The sequence below is a fragment of the Lepus europaeus genome, chromosome 4 (assembly GCF_033115175.1).
Source record: "Lepus europaeus isolate LE1 chromosome 4, mLepTim1.pri, whole genome shotgun sequence".
Classification (NCBI taxonomy): Eukaryota; Metazoa; Chordata; class Mammalia; order Lagomorpha; family Leporidae; genus Lepus; species Lepus europaeus.
The window spans coordinates 71,035,548-71,053,226 of record NC_084830.1 but is presented as its reverse complement, the minus strand read 5'-3'; the positions used below and the strand labels follow the sequence as shown (position 1 = coordinate 71,053,226).

General features: G+C 38.9%; 1 protein-coding gene across 1 annotated transcript in view; it reads right to left on the bottom strand.

Moving 5' to 3' along the window:
* Nucleotides 1-750: 750 nt before the first annotated feature.
* TRPA1 (transient receptor potential cation channel subfamily A member 1) overlaps nt 751-17,679 on the bottom strand; it is an 80,660-nt gene continuing 63,731 nt past the window's right edge. Inside the window, exons 24-27 of the mRNA XM_062189547.1 lie at nt 14,628-14,696; nt 3,489-3,602; nt 1,636-1,733; nt 751-955 (exon numbers count right to left, since the gene is read on the bottom strand). Of these exons, the coding sequence (XP_062045531.1) occupies nt 751-955; nt 1,636-1,733; nt 3,489-3,602; nt 14,628-14,696 (486 nt within the window). The remainder of the gene's footprint in view (nt 956-1,635; nt 1,734-3,488; nt 3,603-14,627; nt 14,697-17,679) is intronic.

Here is a 17,679-nt window from a genome sequence, read left to right as displayed (position 1 = left end):
ATTAGTGGGACCAAAGTACATAGTGTGTCATCCATAGGTTTTTCCAATACACAAGACTTTCCACCTGGGAGCTCTCAATCTAAGACTTGAGACTACTCTATAAGGAACTAAATATTTGAGACTAATGTATCATATATAATTATCAAGCAAGAATCAGGATTATCAATTGTCTTCATTCAATCTTAATAGTTACATATATTACTCCTTATCATTAAGCATATGTATTCTTGAAAATTAGATTTTTATGCATTCATGTAATGAAATTGCCTTTTATTTATGTAAAATCCAACTGGAATATAGCAGCAAAAATTTTCTAATACATGGTGGTTGGCAGAACATATATATATATATATATATATATGTTTATTTTTCAATTCTTCTTCTAGCTCTTCTGAGTGTCAGAAGGTGTAGATACTAGAAGTTTTCTGCATTGGATTAATTGTATTCAGGTTATAGCCTCAATCCTTCCAAGGAATACATATTTTTGAAGTTTAAGTAATTTTCTCAAGTTATACTGTTTATAACATATATATATATATGTTCTGCCAACCACCATGTATTGGAAATCAATCAATCAATTTATCTATCTTAGAGAGAGAGAATTTCTATTTACATAGACTGCAGGAACAATGATTTCCCACGTAGTAACATCAACTAGGTTGCTGCTGCTACTTCACTCTTTCCAAATTGGAAATTAGATCTAGTTAGCCATGCCCCTATAAGTTCTATTGAAAGTCTGGGTAACTAACGCTAAGTGTGGTGCATTTTGGTCTTTACTGCTCTCAACACACAATTCCATTTACTATTCATTTGTTCCAATTGCTCTCTTTTAAACTTGTCTTGAAAAGAACAATGGTTATCTTCATCCTCTGTCTCAGAGATGATCTCCATCTTCTGGATGATGAGTTTAATCAGGTCATGCTGTTTCTCCAAGAGAGAAGTGAGATCCTTCAGCCTAAAAAAACAGACACATTTCAGGGATTTATTTTTCAATTCTTCTTCTAGCTCTTCTGAGTGTCAGAAGGTGTAGATACTAGAAGTTTTCTGCATTGGATTAATTGTATTCAGGTTATAGCCTCAATCCTTCCAAGGAATACATATTTTTGAAGTTTAAGTAATTTTCTCAAGTTATACTGTTTATTTATTACCAGTCTGTTTTTGTTCTCAGTGTGCAGATAAGAAACTATTGCACAGAAAGGTTAATCAAGTTTTCCAGGGTCACAAGGTTAGTAAAGAGTTGAAAAGAAGTTTAAACTCAGGTAAAGTAACTTAATGTCCTCATGTTTAACCACTGTCCACTGCATGGCTTTTCCAGGAATCTTAAAATCTTTCAGAGTTTTGTATTATGAATTCAGACAGTTCATGAAGAATACAGTTGATGATAATGACCCCAAAAAGAAACATATTAGCATTTTCATTTTCATTTATTTAGTCTTAGGAAAGATTAAATAATGATATAGTTAAGTCTAAAATATATCTTATGATTATCAATATGCTAGCAACATCTGTCAATGTAGCATGACTTAATATATGAAAAAATAAACACCAAATACACTGTGAGTATAATCTCATTCCATGCATCATTACTTAACAATTTTAAATTCCTTAAACATAGATAGAAGGAAAACTATATACCGGTATTTCTGCTTCAGCATTTCCATTTCTAAACATGTATCAGTATTTGGCACTTCTTGTCTGGTTTCATTGATGTAAAAAATATATTGAAGTACACGCTGTGGGATAAAACATAATAGTTAAATGGAAGTCAATCAGGAACCATTTCTTGAGCATGTGCCAGAATTCAGCCATTGAGACAGATTATCTAGCACAAATATTCACCAGCCATAGCTCTTAAGAAACTCACAGTCTGCTATGGGAAATAGACATGTGAAAACCATAAAATGAAGTCACACATTTTATAAAATAGTTTTTTAATGTACAAACAATACATAAGCAGTAAAATGGGGTAGGAAATTGTTTAGGAAAGGCTTAAACTGAATGTTTTATAAATTCTCATGAAAAACGCCCATGCTAGGAGGTCACATTCCTTGCAAGGATACTTCTCTAAATATGCTCTGTATCACTATTGAACACAAGTGAACCAATCAACAAATTTCACAGGGGGAAATGTCTGAAGTGTTACTTTAATAAAATCTTGCTTTAATCTAGTATCTTTTAAATCATGGGTGGACTGGGAGAGACCCAAGAGCAGATGTGAAATGATGGAGGAGATAATTCTAGTAGTGAGGGTCAGAGATCATGACTTGCAAAGGCACCCAGGAAATCAAATGGACCAAATACAGGGATTGGATGGGAGCAGGGAGGAGGGATGTCAAGGATGGCTCCTGCGTGCATGGCTTGTAGAGGCAAATGAATGGTGTTGACATGAATTGCAGTGAGGAAGTTCAAAGAAAGATGAGGATTTTTCACTCTCTTCCTATGGGGGATGCAAGGAAGGAGACAAACATGGGAGGAGTAAAGTTCAGTTTTGAACATACTAAATTTAAAGCAATTTGAGATGAGCTAATGAAGATGTCAAGTAGGTACCTGCACATAGACAGGAGCCTGGAACTTAACAATGAGCACTAAGCTAGAGAATTCAACTGTTGCGCATTCTATGCTTAGATAAAGTAATTGCAACTGTGGATATGAATGAACTGGACAGGAAGATATTGAGGAGTTAGAATAAAGCTCAGACTGATAATTAGGTCAACTTTATCATTTTATGAGTACACAAGGGAAAACTGATCTGCCAAGAACTCATGAAGAACAGTCAGAGATGGGGGGTGGGAGCCCATGCATGATTAAGTTTAATATTTAGAACTCTGACTCTTATATGATCTCTTTTCCATTATAATACAATGGCTTGCTGTGTCTTTGGTCACTTTGTATATTTTTAATAGTGGGTACACCCCATGTAATCATGCATATGCATATTTGCCCTTCATTATATGTTCTATATATGCACTTAGATACACATACCTATATGTACATACACACACAAATATATGTAGTATTTTTAAATTTTTCTTTATTTGAAAGACAGAGATACACAGAGATAGGGAGAGGGAGAGGAAGAGAGACAGAGAAATCTTCCATCCTCTGGTTCACTCCCCAGATAGCTGCAACAGTCAAGGCTGGGCTAGGCCAAAGCCAAGAGCCAGGAGCTTCATTCGGGTCTCCCAGGTTTGTGCAAGGGCACAAGCAGTTGGACCATCCTCCCCTGCTTTCCCAGGCCATTAGCAGGGAACTTGATAGGAAGTGTACCGGGAATAAAATCGGTGCCCATATGGGATTCTGGCTCTGCAGGCAGTAGCTTAACCCACAGTGCCACAGTACTGGCCTTTTACTGTTTTTTAATCACAACTATTTCCCATTGGAAGAGTAGACTGAAAGTCTATAAAAGGGCAAACTGAGGAATATACAACCCAACAAATGACTGTCAAGCAATACAACATTTTATGTTTTTATTTGTGAGTTGTACTTACTGATAATGTTCCCTGATATCTGGGTCTGTTGGGATATACAATGGTGGATTCCTGATCCACTTTGCGTAGGAACCAGAGTGGCAGCTTTTTCTCTAAGCTGGTATGAAGTTCCACCTAAAATGCATTTTGGATTTATTGATAGAATCAGTCATTAGTATCTGGGATTCTTATACTACGCAGAGGCAATCATTAGCACACAAAATGAAAACTGATTGCTGTGTCCCGATTTATATACAGCTAGGCTGGTCAGGTTTCCTTAGTCCCTGGCTCAGGCATCTGCCCCTACCTCTCAGAAGCTGTCATCCACTGTAAGAATTCAGTTGAAGTCAGCAAACATTTTTTGTTTAAAGAGGGGGATCAATTTTAAGTTAGCAAGTTTTTACTGTTTGGGGATTGTGATAACATTGGAGATGTAAAACAGAAAAAGTCCATACTCTTAAAGCTTGACATTACTGCAAAATGTGCACCACTGGGAAGGGTGAAGGACATAAACACATACCTAAAGCAGGAGAGAAGAAGGAGCACTCCACTGAGGGAATTCAAAACTAAGCAGAAAAAGAATGAAAACTAGCAAGTCTGAGTATTCAACACAGGGTTCATGCTGGGCTCTCAGGAGCAAACTGATTTTTAGAAAAGATTTATTTATTTGAAAGGCTAAATGACAGAGAAAGAAAGATCTTCCATCCGGTGGTTCACTTCCCTACTTGGCCTCAATAGTGACCGCTGACCAGGCCAAAATAAGTAGCCAGGAATTCTATCCAGGTCTCCTACATAGGTGCAGGAACCTAAGCATGTGGGCCATTGTCCACTGCTTTCCCAGGCACATTAGCAGGGAGCTTGATCAGAAGTGGACAGCTGGGACTTGCACCAGTGTTCATATGGGATGCCAGTGTTGCAGGCAGCAGCTTTACCCACTGCACCACACCACTGACCCCAACCAAATGCAAAATGATTTCACTATGAGAAATGTTGAGCATAATTTTATTCCCAGAGATAAAATACTTATTTCATTTAATGTGATTATACTTAGTTTAATTCTCATATTTTCAGCTATTTTTTTAAGCAACTTTTAGGTTTTTATTTTAATTTTTAGTTTTTTTTTAACTTTTATTTAATGAATATAAATTTCCAGTGTACACCTTATGGATTACAGTGGCTTCCCCCTCCCATAACTTCCTTCCCACCCGCAACCCTCCCCTCTCCCGCTCCCTCTCCCCTTCCATTTGCATCAAGATCCATTTTCAATTCTCTTTATATACAGAAGATCAGTTTAGTATAAAGATTTCAACAGTTTGCACCCACATAGAAACACAAAGTGAAACATACTGTTTGAGTACTAGTTATAGCATTAAATCAAAATGTACAGCACATTAAGGACAGAGATCCCACATGAGGAGCAAGTGCACAGTGGCTCCTGTTGTTGACCCAACAAATTGACACTCTAGTTTATGGCGCCAGTAACCATCCTAGGCTGTCATCATGAGTTGCCAAGGCTATGGAAGCCTTCCAAGTTCCCCGACTCTGATCATATTTAGACAAGGTCATAAAAGACAGAGTGAGGATAGTAACCAATGATCCTAAGAGTGGCATTTACCAGGTTTGAACAATTATACAGCATTAAGTGGGGAAGAGGACCATCAGTACACACAGGTTGGGAGTAGAGCCATTGGTGGTAGAGTAGAGGTTATGATTACAAAGAAATGAGGCCCAAGTGCACTAGACAGGGTCTAGAACAAAGGACAGAGTCATTATTAGAGGAGCTAAGAAAGGTGCTGTCTAAGCTACAATTAGGTTTTCTGATTGAGAGGCAAATAGAACCTGATAGAAGGGGCTTGATAATAATCTGGTGGGCTTTAGGCCTTGTAAGTTAAGAGGCCCAGACCTACCTATCTCTTCACATGGGGTATATCCTAAGGGAGGTGTGAACCTCCTAGGGGAAGGCACTCTGTTGACTTTCATTACTTGGCTGGCCTGGGAGGAGAGCTGGCCAGGTAAAGGCAGGGGGCATCTCTAACAAGAAATTTACAGTTCTGCCTGCAATGTTGCTGACCCTACTTGACCATGCCCTCAGCTGCAGTGGTCACTTTGGAAGTTGGGCTGAGTGAAGGGCTTTTCAGCTTAGAGCCACTAAGATCTGTGGCTCTGACCTGGGCATCCTTCGACTCCAGGGCAGGTCCATTTCCAGTGATCCAACTCTTGGCAGAGCTGCCAGGGCTCTTCACAAGCTGACTTCTGCTGAAGCCCAGGCTTACCACATTGAAAGCCACTGCTGTGGACTGGCCTGTTGGGTCTGCTTGAGGGCAGATCACTGTACAGATCAGCCATTAATAGGCCTGCCACCCATTGCTTCTGATACCGAGCTTTCTTTTCCTCCTGGTTTGCGTTAAAGCAGACCAGAGGATGCAAGTCAAGGGAGTGCCCAAGTCCCATCTCTAATCTTCGGTGGCCTGAACTACAAGTCTATAGTCACAGGCATGTTCTGTAGTAGTTTTTCTAAGGTAGACAATGCCCATGAGGAAAATTATATTCTCACTTTAAAACTTTCTTTCCCTTTGGTCTGAAAGGGAGGTTTTTTCTACTTACTGTATACTTCGCTGATGGCAAAGTGAATCTAGCTATGAGATTATTATTTAAGTTCTTATTTTGGCTATGCTATTGCAGAAAAATGTTAGCCAGCTCTTTTATAAGGTCTAAAGATTAAATTGTGCATCCTACAGATTCCTTCATAATAGAATTAGTTTCCTACCTTGAAGAGAATAGAGAAATGAAAGAACAAGTTGGGCTTAGAATAGAGAAATGAGGGAGCAAGTCCTAGATCGCTTGCTGACAATAGCAATATCACATGAATACTTAGCAAACCGTTTCAACCATTAGATAACAACTTAAGAAAACATTTACCAGAAGGTCCAATGCCTTCTATAAATTTTAAGAGTCCTGTATTTGGAAACACCTCTTAAATATCTAACATGGTGTAGTTTGTTTAGCCAGTAAACTTAAGCACAACCATCTAAAATGTTTTTAGTTTCTTTCTACCAACAAGTCTAAAACATATGATACACAGATTCAGGTCACTCAAATTAAAATGTATCTTTGATTGATTTTAGCAGCTTAAATTTATGGACAATCTTATCTATAAGGCATTTAAAATAAAACTCTTAATAAAATTTCCCCATGTGGACATACAATATGTACACACCTATAACATAGCATAGTAGACCAATATAGCAATTTTAATAATAGCTTTTAAAATCTTTAACTCTTTTTGTAGATTGCCAATTGATTTGAATTGCTTTTTCTTTTTAGTAACCTCAGTTAACCATACTTTCTCTCAGTTGGTACTGTTAATACATTATTGGCTTCATCTGTTTACAGAGCCATCCCAAAGTACTGAGCACAATAGAAGTAGCTGGAAAAAGTCCATAGGAACCTATAGGAGGACAGCTAAACACAGAACGAACAACGCTTTAGTTTTATGAGCAGCAAATCATATATAACTGTGGATGCAAAAGACTCTAAGTCGCCATGTTTAAAATTATAAACTTATCAACCAACAAGAGGCACTTGCTTACTTCACAGTATTTTTGAAAGCACCTGTAGGATTTTACAAGTATTTAACCCTTTAGGCCTCTGGGGCTTTCTCATTAAGATAACTATCATGTCTAGTAACACAAGATCATTAGACTTTTTAATTCTCAAACATTTGTATTAATAGCATTTTCCATTATAGAAACATAAAGTCTGGTACCACATCACATCTTGACAGTCCTTCTAATATAATCCAAATAGACTGATTAGTTGGTGTCTCTATAAGATGAGAGACATAGGTCCTTCGATTTTTTCAGTTGGGCCCAAACTGGAAAAACCAAAGTCCAGGATTTACTGGAAATTTTAGAGACCAGATTGTTTGAAACTTTGATTTTTTGAATGCCTGTCAAGAATGCCAAGAAGGCTCAAAATCCAAAATATCTGGTTGAAATAAGATTCCTTAAAATCATGACATTACATAGACCAAATTTGATCATTGTTACAAGGTGATTATTCAAATTTTTGAAAATAAGCACGTATTTAAATAACCCATAGCTCTTAATAAAAATTCAGCTGTTTTTGAACAATTAGAATTTAACAGACATCAAGAGAACATAATAGATTACTTTAACACATTGCTTTCACAGAGCATCAGAGTTTAATTCTATGTCAAAGAGAAATTGAGCTTCCTGTGATCTTTTGCTGTGAGGTTTCCTTCCTTTACCTTCTTTCATACTGGTGACCATGTTTCTGTGTTTCTGTGTGTAACACATCTTTAAGCATCTTTTGCAGGGCAGGATGAGTGGCAACAAATTCTTTCAGTTTCTGTTTGCTATAAAAAGTCTTAATTTCACCTTCATTCACAAATGAGAGCTTTGCAGGATATAGTATTCTGGGCTGGCAGTTTTTCTCTCTTAGTACCTGGGCTATGTCTCGCCATTCCCTTCTAGCTTGTAGGGTTTCTGATGATAAGTCTGCTGTGAGTCTAATTGGAGATCCTCTAAGAGTAATCTGACATTTCTCTCTTGCACATTTTAGGATCTTTTCTTTATGTTTCACTGTGGTGAGTTTGATTACAACATGTCGTGGTGAGGATCTCTTTTGGTCATGTTTATTAGGGGTTCTATAAGCTTCCTGTACTAAGATGCCTCTGTCCTTCTCCAAACCTGGGAAATTTTCTGCTAGTATCTCACTGAAAATGCCTTCTAATCCTTTCTTCCTCTCCATGCCTTCAGGAACTCCTAGAACCCGAATGTTGGGTTTTTTAATAGTATCCTGTAGATTCCCGACAATATTTTTTAGATTTCTGATTTCTTCTTCTTTTCTTTGGTTTGCCTGTTTCCTTTCCTGTTCTCTGTCTTCTAAGTCTGATATTCTCTCTTCTGCTTCGCCCATTCTGTTTTTAAGGCTCTCTAATGTGTTTGTCATTTGATCTATTGAATTCTTCATTTCATTATGATTTCTCGTCACTATCAGAGTTTCTTGTTCCACTAGTTGTTTCATTTCATTTTGATTCCTCCTTAATATTTCATTTTCACGAGAGAGATTTTCTATCTTGTCCATTAAGGATTTCTGTAGTTCAAGAATTTGTTTTTGAGAACTTCTTAATGTTCTTATCAATTTTTTGAGATCCGCTTCTTGCATTTCTTCGATCTCATCATCTTCATAATCTTGAATTGGGGTGTGTTTTTCATTTGGGGGCGTTGTAGTGTCTTCCTTGTTCTTTTTAGCTTGGTTTTTGTGTTTGTTGTTTGGCATGTTGGAGATATTTGGTTTCTTCACTGTGGTGTTTTTTCTTGTTACACTATGGCTCTATATTAAGTGGACTGTCTGCTTTCAGTGGAGCCTTAGAGGCTTGAGATGAGTGTGGCCTGAGAGCTGTGTTTGGTTCCTCAGGGTTGAGGGTGTGTCAAAGATGACACTCCCAGGTTAGGTGTGGTAAATCTCTCTTTCTTTTTTTGATTCAAAAGGGAAGTAATTCCGCACAGCTGAATGTAATTGGAGGTAGTTAGCAGGCAAATGATATACCCACAGGAGCCAGAGATCAGAAGCTCTTTCCCAAGGACCACACAGGGAATCTGTGCTGCCCTCAGTGTGGGTCCAATTCTCCTGCAGTCTCCCACTGGGTTGCCAAGTTAGATGCTAATCTCCTGTTATTTCACCCCTCCCCCCAGAGTCAGGTTTTTCTGCTAGGCTCAGGGCCGGTGCAGACCTGAGGTCACTCTGCTTATGACATATGTCCAAAATGGCGCCTGCTCTGTCTTGCTCGCCTTTGAGAGGTGAGCGGAGAGAGAGAAACTTGTGTCCGTATCGGTCACTTTTTTTATTTTTTTCCTCTCTCTCTTCTAGTTAGCCTGGTGAACTTTTCCCCACGGAGTTTCAAGCCTTGCTCCCTCTAGCCTCCTCTTTCCGCTTGCCCGCTGGTATCTCGGGCTATTAAGGTTCGGCTCACCTCGTGTTCCAGCGCTGGTGTGTTGATTCTGCCACTGGTGTCCCGAACTTGGGCTTCCATGCTCTCCACGCAGGTCCACTGTGAATCACTAGTTCCGGAAGAGTTTCCTCTGCTGTTTCATCCCCTACTCTTCCTTGACCCTGCAGTATCTCCACTTATATTAAACTTTTTTTGTTTCTGCTGGCTTCATTGATTTTTGACTCTTCTTCTATAGTCCTTTGTGTCTGTTTAGTTATATTTTCATATGATTAAATTTGTGTTCTTTTCCATATGGTAAGTAATAATAGTAAGATTTGCTTTCTAATCTAAGAACTGTATATATGCTTTTCTTTTCTTTTTTTTTTTTTTACAGCCAGGCCGAATTTATTCAGAGGAAATAAATCCGTAGAGGTGGGTGACCAACTGCCTGCGTGTACAAGATGGAGCATGTAGAAGAAGCTCTAATCTAAGAACTGTATATATACTTTTCAAAATATGAGCATATAAATGATTTATAGTCATAACTGGTTAGATGATAAGAGATTCCCTGACCACATTGCTTAGAACTGTATCTCACTGACCCCCATATGACACACTCCCTGCCTGGCTTCCATGCTGTTTTTATAGCACTCACCGCTGCTTAACATACTGTATATTAGTTCCAGTTTCAAAAAAACCTTTGTGTTATTGTACTTTATTAACTATAACAGCTTCATGTTTTCTTTGCTTTTCTGTAATAATTTTCAGATTCCTTTTTTCCCTTAAGTCTTTCCCTTCCCTTCTCCATACATATTTATCAGAGGTCACAAGCTATTACTCATTTACTCAAGCTTGATTGAAAAAGGTTCATTCAAGTCCAATGTTTGCTAACAGATAAAGGGCATCGTGTACCTTAATGCTGTTCATTGTCTACCTAGGAGCCTCCAGATTGCTGGGGGAGGTTGGCAAGAAAAGCCCCAAGTCCAATGCCTTTCTGATGAGACACTGGGAAAGGCAGCATCTTTACCTTTCCTAGCTGGTGCTGTTTCCATGTTGAAGGTAATATGTGCTCTGTGGATTTCCCTTCCTAATCTGTGACAGGGATATAAATTGTGGAATATCTACAGCTTCTGGAAGTATATGACAAAGTACAGATTCCAAGGTAAAAAAACAAACAAACAAAAAAACAGATGACTCCCAACCCCTCAAATAAGCAAACCCCTGTCCTTGATGCACCAGCAGCATTCCTCCTAATGCAGACCCTGGGAGGCAACAAGTGATAGCCCAAGTATCTCGTCTCTGCCACCCATGTGGGAGACTTGGATTGAATTCCTGGCTCCTGGCTTCAGCCTGGCCCAGCCCTAACTGCTGTTATGGAAATGGGGAGAATGAACCAGAAGATGGGAGCTATCTCTATCTGGCTATCTCTCTGTCAAATCAATTAAAAATTTTAAAAGCCGGCTGGCACTGCGGCTCACTAGGCTAATCCTCCGCCTAGCAGCGCCGGCACACCGGGTTCTAGTCCCGGTCAGGGCACCGATCCTGTCCCGGTTGCCCCTCTTCCAGGCCAGCTCTCTGCTGTGGCTAGGGAGTGCAGTGGAGGATGGCCCAAGTGCTTGGGTTCTGCACCCCATGGGAGACCAGGAGAAGCACCTGGCTCCTGCCATCGGATCAGCGCGGTTCGCCGGCCGCAGCGCGCCAACCGCGGCAGCCATTGGAGGGTGAACCAACGGCAAAAGGAAGACCTTTCTCTCTGTCTCTCTCTCACTGTCCACTCTGCCTGTCAAAAATAAAAAAAAAAAATTTAAAAGCAACTTACAGAACAGTAAGAGAATATATTCCTGGTTTCCTAGTCACAATTTTTAAAATATTTATTTTATTTATTTATGGAGAGAAGGATATACATATATATATATATATATATATATATATATATATATATAGAGAGAGAGAGAGAGAGAGAGAGAGAGAGAGAGAGAGAGAAATCTTCCATCCTCTGGTTCACTCCCCAAATGGTTGCAATGGCCAATGTTGGGCCAGGGTGAATCCAGAAGCTTCATCCAGGTCTTCCACATGGGTAGCAAGGGCCCAAGCACTTAGGTCATCTTCCACTGCTTTCCTAGGGGCATTCGTAGGGAGCTGGATCAGAAGTGGAGCAGCTGGGACTCAAACTGGCACCGATATGGGATGCCAGCATTGCAGGTGGTGACTTAATCCTTTTCCACAACACTGGCCCCAACATTGTTCTTGATCCCAAATAAGAACAGATAACTTGGAAATATAAGGTACTAGGTTTGTGCTGTTTGGTTTTAGGAAGCAAACACAATATAGGATCATGTTTTTCAACTCAACTCTAGACATTGTAATTAGTGGCCTTTCCCAAGATTGTTACTGTTGCTTATTTTATTCTATTTCTTTTCCCTGGTATTTTAGAGTGTTATTAAGACAGTTATGAGGCACTGCTGACATGCCCATCAAGAGTTTATAAGTCCACTCTGCGTATCCACCTCTCTGACTGTCCTTTCTTTCAAAGCTAAGTTTTTCATTGTTCTTTTTGAAGAAATCCCTCTAATACTACAGCATCCCTCTAGTATGCTCCATCCATCATGGCAGGGAAGCCTCCTGACAGTGCCTCAGCCACCCCCCGGCTCTGTCTTAGCCCTTTCTTCCCGCTAGATCCTTCCTTCTTTCTGCAAGAGTCTTACTGTCCTTTTAAACCCTTCATCTGTCACACTGACTCATTCTACTTCATCCGTGAAAGCATTCCCTTAATTATTTTTTACATTTATTTTTCAGTACCAGATAACCATTTAATTTCTGTGTTTGTGTTCTCTAAGTCTTCCAGGCTGGCTCTCTAGATAACACAGAGTTAAGTCACAGAACATATAGTTTAAGAATGGTCTACGTTGATATTTGATATTTTATTCTCTGAATGTTCAATAGTTATATTAAATGGATTTATTTTATTTAATAACAGGGAGGATCACATACCTTTATGTTTTTTCTGGGTTCTCATACTATATTGTATTGAATTTTGCACATAACTTGTACTATAACATTGTTTTTTGAAAAATAATTGCTAATGCAAAGCTGAATAAATATCAGAGAAGAAACACTAATAAAAGTAGAGAAAAGAGTGGAGAGAAAAGTATCCTTATAGTGTAGGTTTTTATTTCTCTTGAACTAATCTATTTTTGAAAGCATATATTCACATTGGACAACACATTAAGGACAGAGGTCCTACATGAGGAGTAAGTACACAATGACTTCTGTTGTTGACTTAAAAAACTGACACTCTTGTTTATGGTGTCAGTAATCTCCCTAGGCTCTAGTCATGAGTGGCCAAGGCTATGGAAGCCTTTTGAGTTCACTGACTTTGATCTTATTTAGAAAAGGTCATAGTCAAAGTGGAAGTCCTCTCCTCCCTTCAGAGAAAGGTACCAGGTACCTCCTTCTTTGATGGCCTGTTCTTTCTACTAGGATCTCTCTCACAGAGAGCTTTCATTTAGGTGTTTTATTTTTATTTTTATTTTTAATTTTTTTATTTTTATTTAATGAATATAAATTTCCAGTATACAGCTTATGGATTACATGGCTTCCCCTTCCCATAACTTCCCTCCTACCCGCAACCCTCTCCTCTCCCGCTCCCTCTCCCCTTCCATTCACATCAAGATTCATTTTCAATTCTATTTATATACAGAAGATCAATTTAGTATAAAATACTTCAACATTTTGCACCCACATAGAAACACAAAGTGAAACATACTGTTTGAGTACTAGTTATAGCATTAAATCAAAATTTTTTTTTTTTTTTTTTTTTGCCAGAGTGTCTTGGCTTTCCATGCCTAAAATACTCTCATGGGCTCTTCAGCCAGATCTGAATGCCTTAAGGGTTGATTCTGAGGCCAGAGTGCTGTATAGGACATCTGCCATTCTATGAGTCTGCTGTGTATCCCACTTCCCATGTTGGATCATACTCTCCCTTTTTTATTGTCAGTTAGTATTAGCAGACACTCGTCTTGTTTGTGTGATCCCTTTGACTCTTAGACCTATCAGTATGATCGACTGTGAACTGAAATTGATCACTTGGACTGGTGAGATGGCATTGGTACATGCAACCTTGATGGGATTGTATTGGAATCCCCTGGCACATTTCTAACTCCACCATTTGGGGAAAGTCTGATTGAGCATGTCCCCAATTGTACATCTCCTCCCTCTCTTATTCCCACTCTTATATTTAACAGGGATCACTTTTCAGTTAAAATTTAAACACCTAAGAATAATTGTGTGTTAATTACAGAGTTCAATCAATAGTATGTGAATTAATTCTATAACTAATACTGAAATAGTATTTTACACTTTATCTTCTGTGTGGGTGCAAACTGATGAAATCTTTACTTAATATATACTAAATTGATCTTCTGTATATAAAGATAATTGAAAATGAATCTTGATGTGAATGGAATGGGAGAGGGAGCGGTGCAGGTGGGAGGGAAGTTATGGGGGGGAAAAGCCATTGTAATCCATAAACTGCACTTTGGAAATTTATATTTACTAAATAAAAGTTTTTTTTTAAAAAAAAGAAAGCATATATTCAAATAGTAATCAAATATTCCTGAATCATCAAATATTACCATTTGAATTTGAAATTTAAAGACAACAAAATTAGCAGCATAGGCATAAGTTTGTGTTATAGGACAGGAAATTGCTTAACAAGAGTTAGTAGCCAAAGATATATCCAGGAACCTTTGACAAATTTTATATCAAACTGTCTAAGAAAATGAAAGGTATGTCACAGAAGGATAAAACTTCATAGATTCAGTTAAAATTTCAGTATTAAACAAGCTGTGGGGACTTTAATCACATACTCCAAATGTCAGGAGCTCCTTTGAACAGCCAGGCTATGGCAAGACAGAATGCCTCAATCCAGTGATATTCTTGGTCCAGCAACCAGCTAGCTACCCAGTTGACCACATGTTGATATTTTAAAGAGCCTCTGCTAATTCTCAATGTCTTTGCTGAGCTTGTTCTGGGATATTTTTTCATCATTGTTGATGCTTTGCAACAGGCATACCAGAGATCAGGCAAACAGACATAGGATGTTACTCCCATATTAAATAATTGTATTCTCATAACATTTACTCATTCTTACATGCAAAAAATTAAGGTAGTGTAATTTCAATAGATTTTAAATAAATACTCACCTGCATAGCAATCCTCTTCAGTGATGCATGTTTTTGAACCTCAGCAATGTCACCAACTGCCAAACCTATCTAAAATATGATACAAATCTAATCACTATACTTTAATAGCCCAACTAAAAATGTCAGTACATTTCAGGATACTACTATAACAAAATACCATATACTAAGTAATTTATAAATACCATAAAAGTATTGTTCAGAGTTCTGGAGACTGGAAATCTGAAGTCACAGAAAACAGATCTGGTGTCTGGTGAAGTCTTATTCCTCATATATGATGCCTTTTATGTGATCTCACATGGTAGAGGACAAAAAGGGGCTAACAAGCACCCTCACACCTCTTTTGTACAGTCAGGCATTGCTATGCCTTGGATATCAGTTTAGATATTGATCGTCCCCAAAATCCCATGTGCTAAAGGTGTGGTCCCTAGGGTGGCACCACAGAGAGGTGGTGGAAATGTTAAGGAGGTGTATTGGGCCTAGTGGGAGGTCTTTAGCTTACTGGATACATGCCTTTGAAAGGCAGTTCTCATGAGAGAATTCACATCAAAACCTGATGTGGGGCCTGATCTCTCTATTTTACCATGTGGTCCTTTTGTTCATGCACCATGCAGTTTAGATTCAGAACTTCCAAAACCATGAGACAAAGTAAACTTCTTTTCTTTATCAGGTTGGACTGCCTTAGGTATTTCATTATAGAAATGAAAAGTTGACTAATACAGAAAATTGGTACTGAGGAGTGAGGTTATTACTATAACTGTACCTGAAGATGTTGAAATGCCTTTGGAGTTGGCTTATGGAAAGAATTTGGCATAGTTTGGAGGAGCAAGTTTACAAAAGCCTAGGATGTTGTAGGTGGAGTGTTTGGGGAGATTGTGCTGAGAGCTCAGAAGACCAGAATGCTGATACAAATGTGAATAATAAAGGCCATGCTGGTGAAGTTTCAGTGGGAATAAGAATTCTACATGCAACTGACTAAAGGCCACCTTTGTTCCATCATGGCAAAAAAGAACCTGCTTATTCTATACAGTGTCTCTGCATCCAGATTTTGTAGGAGGCTGAAATTAAGAAAGATAGACTAGATTATTTTCTGGGAGACTTCCAGGCTGCAAAAGCATTTAGGCTGTGGCATGGTGTTACTGGCTGCTTCTATTCAGTTTTACAGTGAGAATTAAGAGCCAAAAGGAATAGGGAGATTTGGAAAATTCATAGCTGGGTGGAGAAAGAGTGAAGAAGAAGCATATTCAGGACATCAGAGTGCATGGGAGAAACCACTAGTTAAAGAGAAAGAGATATTAGATATTCAGCAAGACAATGGGGAAAAAGACCTCGAGGGTATCTCAGAAATCTTCAAGGCTGCCCCTCCCATTATAGGCCCTGAGGCTCAGAAGAGTACTCTCTCCAGGTTTGTTCAAGCTATGGTTCAAGAAAGACCAGGTATGGCTTGGGATGCCAGAAGACCTTGGCACTTTTGACATGATGCTGGTGTTGCAAGTATACAGAATGCAAGAGTTAATGGGGTTGTAGAGATTTCTACCAAGATTCAAAGGAAAGTCTAGGAAGTAAGGCAGAGTTGTGCACTGTTGGAGCTGCTGCATTGAGCTCCTAATGGGCCAATGCTGCTTGGAATTGTGGGTGTGGTGCTGTAGAAGAGACCACAGGAAATAAGAGTGACCAGCAACATGTCGCACCAGGCTTTGAGAGCAGCGGGTGTTTTTGTGAAGCCCATGTTGGCTGCAACTAACAAAGCCTAGGATTGGGGTTACCCAAGTCCTTAGAAACTCATCCCCTACTACTTTGTGCTCTAGATGTCCAACATAGAGCTTTATAATCTAATGTTTGCCTGCTGGGTTTTGGTCTTACTTTTTGAAGGTTCATCTTCCTTTCTTTTCCCTATCTCTCTGCTTTGGAATTGGAATGTTAACCTTGTGCCTGTTCCACCATGGTATCTTAGAAGCAGGTATCTTGCTTTTTGTTTTTGTTTTCCTCTTACAGGAGCTCACAGCTAAGGAAGGTTGCCCTGAGTCTCTAAGTTGTACTTAGAGTCTTGAGCAATACTAAAACATTAAGGCTTAGGGATTCCTGGAGAATACAATTAATGCATTTTGTGTTGTAAGATGGAATGAACCTTTGAGGGCTAGGAGCAGAATGCTATGGTTTGAATGTTATTTTGGATGCTGAATGTTTCCTATAGACCCATATGTTAAATGACTTGGTCCCCAGAGTGACACCATGTGGAGGCGTTAGAAACTGTAGGAAGTAGGATCTACTAGGATAAATAACTTCCAAAACATAAACAATTACAAGAGATGAATGTGGACTTTATGTCATTCTCTATTATTCCTAGCACCATCCTTAATTTTTCAGGTCTTCAAAATAAAACACTGGCATTGTAACTGATAGGTGGATCAAAATATTAAGGCATCTGTGTTATTTTTTTCTTTCCAGAAGCACTTCATAACACAGTCTGGTATGGAGTCAGACTCAGAATAAGTATGTTGAATGTGTGCATGTATGCACAAGGCCCAATATGCTACTAATGGCTCTCAGTGCACCTGGAGCTGGGATGCACTTCTGCTGGTATCAGCCAAGATGCTTCTGACTCTAACAGATTCTTGAAAGAATCCCACATGGAAAGGCACTGTCATGTCTGCTGACTGGGTTAAAGGTGGTATCTGAGTGCTACATGCCGTCTGTATGACATGCTCCTCCTCACTCAAATCCTTGGTTAATGAGAAATTGAGAGAGATGTTACCTCATATAGCTCGCCAAATCACTTCTGATGCCCTTCCCAACCCTAAAGCAAAATGATAATAACACATCTTCATCTTTATTGCCTTACTCAGGTTCCTTGTTCACCAATGCATTTATCACCTCCATGACATTATGCTGTATATATGTTTATTAGCTGGACTCCTAGTTGGTAACCACATAAAGACTGACTATTGGTTTGGTCTGTTACCACTGTTCCCCAGAACTGATATTTAGCATCTAGTGGCTTCTTAGTGTTTGCCGAGTAAGTCCATCTTTGTATCACCTGAGCCTTTTGATGTAT